This window comes from Podarcis tiliguerta (assembly GCF_965153285.1).
Source record: "Podarcis tiliguerta genome assembly, chromosome: 13".
Lineage (NCBI taxonomy): Eukaryota > Metazoa > Chordata > Lepidosauria > Squamata > Lacertidae > Podarcis > Podarcis tiliguerta.
In genome coordinates this window covers 38,305,787-38,314,483 of record NC_139546.1, presented here as the reverse complement: position 1 = coordinate 38,314,483, position 8,697 = coordinate 38,305,787, and the positions used below count along the sequence as shown (strand labels likewise).

At 46.3% G+C, this 8,697-nt stretch overlaps 1 protein-coding gene across 1 annotated transcript; it reads right to left on the bottom strand.

Moving 5' to 3' along the window:
- Positions 1-3,431: 3,431 nt before the first annotated feature.
- On the bottom strand, positions 3,432-7,192 carry LOC310662809 (apoptosis-associated speck-like protein containing a CARD). The gene is made up of 3 exons (XM_083409959.1): positions 6,713-7,192; positions 5,439-5,498; positions 3,432-4,226 (listed from the first exon to the last, which is right to left on the bottom strand). Exons 1-3 carry the CDS (start codon positions 6,987-6,989, stop codon positions 3,949-3,951), a joined length of 615 nt encoding a protein of 204 aa, XP_083266085.1. The 5' UTR covers positions 6,990-7,192; the 3' UTR covers positions 3,432-3,948.
- Between the last annotated feature and the right edge of the window lie 1,505 nt (positions 7,193-8,697).

Here is an 8,697-nt window from a genome sequence, read left to right as displayed (position 1 = left end):
AGTTCAGGGTGAAACTGAAGGCAATTCCGGTTGATGGATGCGTGCCATCCCCAGAGGGCACTGAAAGAGAGGATGCCATGCACGTGAGTCTGCTCCAGCTTCATTACTACACGGAGGGGGACGCCCCACAGCTGACCGCCCAGATCAGGGGTCCCCAAACTAAGGTCCGCAGGCCGGATAAGGCCCGAGGCACGCTCTGGGTTCCATCAGTACCTTAGTTCTCTAACAAGCGTTAAGGAAACATGATGCATCTCAAGGGTTTTCCCATATGTCGGCGGCTGCTTTCTACTGCTGCCCAAGCATTGCTCTTCTGCTGTAAACTATGAGTAAAATTTGAAATTGACTTTCCACACGTGTGTTTTCTTTTTTGTGTGTAGTTTCTTCCATTCACACCACAGTGAGCAAGAAACGGATGCAGTGGGAAGGGTCATTTGAAGTGTGGGGGAAATCTGCAGCCAAAATGACCATTTCTGTTTACTGTACATGTGTATAAAGGGATTAATAGACTTCATAAATTCCTCTGTGAACACCTCTATGAATTGTTTTTCACTGAACTTCTATGGAAGGAAATTTAGACAAAGGGTTTCGCATTTCCTCCTTGCCTCAGATCATACTCTTTTTTGTTTGCCTGCTGATGGAAATGTGTTGTTTGCTCTCTCCCCCCCCCCCCCCCCCGGGAAGCATTGCAGAACAGCTAATAAAGTGGAACAATGGCTGAATTGGAAATAAATGACTGAGATAATTCCAAACAAATCCCCCCTGATAGTTCACTCCAGCCCACCTTTCACCAAATGAAGACACCTCAAGCCTGTATAATAAACATAAATCTGCCCTTATTCCCTTATGGGGGACACAAGAGCCCTTATAGAGTCCTTTGCAGGTTCTCCATCGGTCGGAGAAAATAAGAGGCCAACCAGAGAATATTGAGCAGCAAAGCAGCTAGTAAGCCTGATCTTTATTGATCTGTTGCAACAGGATGCCCCTCTTCACATGCAGCAGGAGGAGGAGAACCCAGAACCAAGGTGTGTCTGCCCTTATATAGACATTTTAAATTGCCCACCTTGGAGTCCAAGACCACCCCCAGAAACATCATACCTACATCACAGAAGAGGCGGTCTACAACAGAAATCTGAGTGTGTTGTTTACTTCCTGTCTGGCAGGTTATCTGTTAATGCTTACTTGATTGGATACCCTGGGGAGCCTGGCCAGTCTTTTAAATGATAAATACTTAGTTCCTGAGCCAGGTCACAGGCTCAGCCTATTCATACACAGACATACCCTTAAGAGAGGATTTGTGAATGAAAAGAATGGGCAGGCTTTTCCATTTCCTTGACCTTGCAGAGAAATCATTTGGTCAGTTTGGGAGCCGAAAATGGTTTCAAGGCTGTTTTCCTGTGCTGCTTCAGCAATGTGGTTTATATATTTATGTACGTGTTTGCTTGGTACATTTATGAACATTTATTATATATTTCTTTAGTCCTGTCCGACTCTTCGTGACCCCATGGACCAGAGCACTCCAGGCACTCCTGTCTTCCACTGCCTCCTGCAGTTTGGTCAAACTCATGGTTGTAGCTTCGAGAACACTGTCCAACCATCTCGTCCTCTGTCGTCCCCTTCTCCTTGTGCCCTCAATTTTTCCCAGCATCAGGGTCTTTTACAGGGAGTCTTCTCTTATCATGAGGTGGCCAAAGTATTGGAGCCTCAGCTTCACGATCTGTCCTTCCAGTGAGATATATATATATATATAAAAGACCTTACATTTTTTGTTTCACCTGGAACTGAAAACATAATCTGGGTTTATTTAAAAAAAAAAACACCCAGAAGGCACAAATATACTTATTCAACAGACACTCTTATCTCATTTACAAAACAATGTACGGAGTTGCTAAACTGTTTTCCCAACCCATCCACAAATACACAAACATATACACATTTTGCCTGCCAGTTTGGGGGAATTTGGACAAGGCAGTCTGATTATAAAATGGGAAACCAAGTATGGGAATTTTGTGATATTGGACTAGGGACAAAGGAGGTCCACCATTGCTGGATTGTCCTGCAACATAGGAAGTTGTCTTATACATAGGAAGTTGTCTTATACAGTGGTACCTTCTCAAATGCCTTGTTTCCCAAACACTGAAAACCCAGAAGTGTTCTGGTTTTCGAATGTTTTTTGGAAACCAAATGTCCAATGCAACTGTTGGCTATTGTTTCAGGGGTGCCCGCACAATCAGAAGCTGTGGCTGAGTTTTCGAACATTTCAGAAGTCAAACGGACTTCCAGTTTGCGTTTTTGTTTTTGAGGCTTTTTCGGTTAATTTGTTTTTGTGACTGGGTGGAAGCCAGTTCAGCTACTGACTGATTGTGTGACTGCGGAAATGGATAAAAGCCCCCGCCCCCATCCAAACAATGACTATCATCGGTGCAGGTAAGAAAAAAATGTAATTTTACTTTTTCGCATCTACAATACATAGTACAGTACATTGATTATTGCTTTCATTTTATAAATCAATGGTCTTGTTAGATAGTAAAATTCATGTTAAATGCTGTTTTAGGGGTTGTTTTTAAAAGTCTAGAACAAATTAATCCATTTTGCATTACTTTCTATGGGAAAGCGTGCCTTGGTTTTGGAAGGCTTTGGTTTTGGAACAGACTTCCGGAACAGATTAAGTTTGAGAACCAAGGTACCACTGTACTGAGTCAGATTATTTGCCTGATGTAGTTCAGTACTGTCTACACTGACAGAGTTTTCCAGAGTTTCAAAGAGGAGATTGAATCCAGGACCATCTACATGCAAAGAAATTTATCCCTTAAATTGTACGGCTGCTGCAGAGAAAGAGCTTGAGAGATCTGCGTCCATTAGCCTCCTCCTCCTCCCTCTAAACTATCACCAGCCAGTGGCCACGTGGCTGCAGTGGAGGAAGAGGTGGAGCAGAAAGCCTTCTACCTTGGTTCAGCTGAGCAAACAGCTGCCATTCGGTTCCTCTCCTCCCTGAAATGTTTCATTCAAGCTCAACGTACTCAGAACCATGTAACTAAGAGCTAGTGCTAGAGGCTGCTTGTTTTCCTCTTCCCTCCTCTTCTCTTTTTCCTTTTGGATTCTGAATTTTAGATTGCAAGCCGGCGAGGTAGGACTTTTAATCTGCATACAAATCCTTAGTCAATTTTAAGTATTTGAAAAATGATAAATATAGTATCAATGTGGCCTCACCTGTGCAGGTAACGACAAAAGCACAGAGTAGGACAGCCATCTCTCTCTCTTTGACTACATGCATCAAAGAAGCAACATCTGCTTAGCCAAAGATGCAAAGATGCTTCCAGCCAAGAGAGGACAGAGGGACTGTCTCCTTATGAGATAGTTTCAAGGTTTATGTTACTTTTCTAAGCTAAGTCTGCCTTCTGGGATCCGATTGTGAACAAAATATGAGTAAACTCTTTTTATACTTTTATAGAAGACTGTGTCGTGTCTTATCTTTTATGAGGGAATAAGGGGGAAATACCAGAACAGTTATTATAGAGGCTTTAGCGAGCCTGAGCAAACGCATCCGCTGTAAGTTTAAAAAGGGGAATGTTACTCTGCTAAATTGTGAACTTGTTCACCCAAGTTGGAAAGGCTATAATCAAACAATGCATCCTCTCTTGCATCCAAGAACATTCCCACACATCATGGTTCCTACAAGCACCGAGGGGGCTAAACACAGAGAGAAAATAGAATTGGCCTTTATCAAAGAGGATAGATTCATGTTCCTTCTCACTCCAGTGTCCCCGAGTCAAATGTGATGGCCTCCTCCAGGTTCTTCCCACTGTAGCTACCTGCATTTCCTTCCCCAAGGAAGGATATTGCCTTGTTTTTCTTGCTCATACAAGATATTACATGGCTTCAAGGTAGTCCCCTGACATGCCGAGGCGGAATTCCTGTGCCCCAGAATGGGGCTGTGCCTTGGCTGCCTCTTTATCCTTCCAGGTCGGCAATGAGGAACCTGTTTTTCATCTTCAGGGCTTTGTACAGCTTATCCTTGCAATCTTCGTTCCAGCTGGGCAGCAACCTGTAGAGCTCCCGCATTTTTTCCTGGCTGGTGCTTTTGGCGGAGATCTTTTGGTACTGCTCATCATCCAGGACATCGCCATGCAGCACGTCCAGGATCGCCTCCACGGTGGCCGTCCTCTGGATCAGGGCCTCCCGGTGCCGCTCAATGAAATGCTGCTCCGGTGGGGCTGGAGGCTGTGTCTCTGACAAAGGAAGAACCAGAATCAAGGGATCCAGCCACACACCAGGCATTTACACTTGTCCTCTCTGTGAGGGAAGACTATGGGATCCTTAAGGGTGTGCACAGGTGGGGGAAGGGCCACAGCTCAGCGGTAGAGCATCTGCAGGGGATGCAGAAGGTTCCAGATTCAATCTCTAGCATATCCAGGTAGCAGTGGGAAAGCTAGTCAGGGTAGACAGTACTAAGCTAGATGGGCCTAAGGGTTGACTCTACACAAGGCAGATTCTTGTGTGGTTCCTGTGTATGTGGAATCTGTGGAAATGTTGTTGCTAGTAGAAGAGGATATATGGATTAAATATTATCCTTCCACACTCACATTTAATCCATATATCCTCTTCTACTAGCAACAACATTCCCCCAGATTCCACATACACAGGAACAACACAAGAATCTGCCTCGTGTAGAGTTAACCCAAAGGCCACTCACAGGGACGCGGGTGGCGCTGTGGGTTAAAGCACAGAGCCTAGGACTTGCCGATCAGAAGGTCGGTGGTTCGAATCCCAGCGACGGGGTGAGCTCCCGTTGCTCAGTCCCTGCTCCCGCCAACCTAGCAGTTCGAAAGCACGTCAAAGTGCAAGTAGATCAATAGGTACCACTCCGGCGGGAAGGTAAACAGCATTTCCGTGCGCTGCTCTGGTTCGCCAGAAGCAGCTTAGTCATGCTGGCCACATGACCCGGAAGCTGTACGCCGGCTCCCTCGGCCAATAAAGCGAGATGAGCGCTGCAACCCCAGAGTCGGTCACGACTGGACCTAATGGTCAGGGGTCTTTTTACCTTTTACCTTCCTCACTCATGCTAGTGAGTTAGCAGCAGAGTACATTCCTCTTTATATTTTATGTGCTTGCTCCTCTATGCAATATCCTGGTGAGCTCTCCTCATTTTCCTAAGGAAAGCTCTTGCCATTGGCTAAGTAAAGAATGCAGACACAGCTGCCTTTGCTTTTTCCATATATAGCTTACTGCAAACTACTATTCCCATTTTGTGTGTGTGTGGGAAGCCTGGACAATTAAAGCAGCATGAGATTGACAGGCTTTGCAGTAGTGTGGATCTGGCTTAAGTGAGAGGATTACTGCAAGCTGGAGCAAAGGCCAACAGCTAGGAGAGACCTGGAGGTAAGCTTATGGATGTTGATGGGGGACGGACAATATTTAAGAAGATAGAGGCTGGAGCTCACCATTTCTTCCGGAGGTGGTACTGGTGGAAGGCACAGGGATCTGAGGATTACAGCAAGCAGCTGGAACAGAAAAGAGAGTTGATGTTTTGAGTTTCCCAATCCACCCAAACATTATTCATGATTATAGACAAAATTAAAAAATGTTTTCTTTCTGATACCTCATTAGATTTTTACCCCCAAACTCTTGATGGCAGGGCAGTTCCACCTCTGGCCCCCCAAACCATCTCCAATGATAATCAGGAATGGATGGAACTGGAAACATTTCCACCCATTTAACAGAAGCATAACACCATCTCTGCATTTCAACGGATGTGCTTTTTAGATGCATGAAATGAGCAACCCTTTCGTGATTATAAGCCCACTAAATATCAGGAAACTAATTTTTGGAAATGTAGAAAGGAGAAAAATACAACAGCCGAGAGGCAGCCATCTAAAATGAAGGTGATGTAAAGATGCACAGAGGACGCAACGGAAAATAGTAAGATATTTAATACCTGCTATATGCATTTATTCTGTGGTGAATTTTGAAATACTTCCAAATGGAGAAAAGTGGAAAGAAGATCATAGCTTCCAGTCTGCAGGACAAGTATGTCAAGACACGTGGCACGGGTGGATGTGTTTTGACAGTCCTGTGGTTTTAAGTTTTAATTTGTAAGATTACTGAAAAGAAAAACACTCTGTGGACAGAACTGATTGAGAAATATATTAGGTACGATTTCCAAATAGGATTTCATTTCCATATTGGGGTGCTACTGCCTGCTCCGCAGTGGAACCCTCCCTGTGGAACGCCCTACCATTTGAGGTCAAGGAAATAAAGAACTACACAATTTTTAGAAGGCACGTGAAGGCAGCCCTATATCAGGAAGTTTTTAATGTTTGACGGTTTCCAATATTTTTATATGTGCTGGAAGCCACCCAGAGTGGCTGGGGAAACCCTGCCAGATGGGCGGGGTATAAATATTATTATTATTATTATTATTATTATTATTATTAGGGTGGTGACGAAGAAGGTACGTGGTGAGGGTCTGCTGATTTCAAAATCACTCCTCCTCCTCTTTATGTGGCTTTCCTTGCAAAAGTGTACCTAATATTTCAGAGGCGCCTCACTAGACCTTGAAGAAAGAGCTCCTCGGACCAACTCCTGATGAGTTGATCGGGACGGACCTGAAAGAGAAGCTGGGAAAGTCCCCCCCCCCCGCCTCCCTTCCCCTCGCCCAATGAGATGATCCGGATCCACGCTTGTCTCCCGGCCAGGCCTCCCCCTCCTCCCTTACTCTTCTCGCCGCCTCCGCGGAGCTTCTGCGCCTGGTCCTTGCAGTGGATCTCTTCCAAGACCTGCGCGGTGAGGCGCAGGGCGTAATCCTGCTTGTAGTAGCTGATCAGCAGACAGGACAGATCCACCGCGTCCGCCTTCTCCAGCCGCCCTCGGGGGATGTGCTCGTGGCTTTCCTCGAGCGGGATCTCGGCCAGCTTGGCCTTGAACTTGCGCAGCTCGCCGTCGTGCAAGTTCTCCAGGGCGTCCATCAGGCGCTGCCGGGCGCTCTTGGCCATCGCGCCCCTTCAGCCCGAGCGCGCGCCGGGGAGACCCAAGGAAGGAGGCCCGGGATCGCCCAGGATCCGTTTCCGTCCTCCGAGGAAGAGGGAGGAGCCGGACGAGGAGCTGCCGCCGCTTCCTTTGCGCGCAGAGAAAGAGGCGAGCACTGAGCAAATGCAAGACAGTGCATCCGCGTCCGTTTGCTCATCGCGCGCTTTCGCTTCTGCCTTTTGCAATCCTGCGGTTCAGCAAGAGCGGAAGTGCTCGGGAATTATGGGGTTCATGTGCCTCCCTGCAGCCTGCCTTGGCTAGCAAGCAGGTAAACCATTTAAAAGCTGTTCCAACTTAATTAAGTAAAGCATTTTGAATGCTTGTGTAGGAGAAATGAGGCGTCAGAGGCTATAATTATTGGGCTTCTTTCAGAGGTTTTTAAATGGGGCAGATCTCACAAAAGATCGCATAGCTGGAGGGAGCTCCCCCAACCTGTCAGCAAGATTGCAAAACCTCTAACCACGATCTCTTTGCTTAAACAGAAACCTGAAGGTCAAGCTGACTTTCTAATTTTTTTCATGCATAAAATAAGGAAAATGCTTTCCTTTTTCACGCAAATAACTTTTGGCATTCTGGGTTTTTGGTGCTTATCAGCAGGTGCAAGAGCGATTACTTATACTGTACAGGAGTGCCCTCGAGTGGCCAAATGGGGGTAGTGCAGTCCTAGCACGCTGCCTTTAGCCTCCTTTCCCAGTGCTAGCTACCAGGGCCGAATCCTGGCTAGTTTCCTAGCTTGAAGGAGCTGGAACCTCCCGCATAATGTGAGGTTGCTCAGGCAGCCTCTCCGCCTGTACAAACCATGGTGCAGATAGGGCCTAATATTCTCACGGGGGGGGGGGCAGGAGCTCCCTTGAGATGGCAAAGGGTATCAGTGCACGGACTTTAATATGTGGCAAGCCAGGCCCCCTGCTTTTGGGGTCCCTCCTGGACATTCCACTGCGGTGGGTTCCTGGGCATCTGCCTCAAAGTCCTACCTGTGGGATGTAAACACAGGAGCAGTCAATGACAACATTCCTAGAGTATACATGTTAGAACATGGGGAGGGATGTCTGTCCAGCAAGCAGGTAAACTTCCTGGGGACGGACTTCCTCCGCATGTAACCAGAGGTGGGTGTGGCCTCACCTGTGCAGGTAAATGATAAAAGCACAGGGCAGGCAGCCATCTCTCTCTCTCTCTGCCATCTTCCTTCGATGAGGAAACATCTAAGGATGCCCTCTTGGCTCTCAGCCAAGAGAGGAGATAAGGACTATCTTGCTACAAGATAGATTCTAAGTGTATGTAACCTTTTTTAAGCTGTCTGCCTTCTGGGATCATATTGTGAACAGAACGTGAGTAAACTCTTTTATACTTTTATAAAGACTGTGTCGTGTCTTGTATTTTAAGAGGGAACAAAAGGGGAAATTACCAGAGTAATTATTATAGAGGTTCTAGCGAACCTGTGCAAGCGTCACCGTTGCGAACTTAAAGGGGAATGTCTATAAACTGCTGAGATCTTGGGAACTTGTTAGCACAAGTTGGATAAGGATATAATTAGTCAATATATCCTCTCCTGCACCCCAGAACATTCCCACACTACCTTGTTGGACTAAACGAACATACATCTGACAGTAGAAAAAATCAAAAGTATTCACAAACCAGTAGAACATTTCAGAACACTGGTGACTTGAAAGCTGC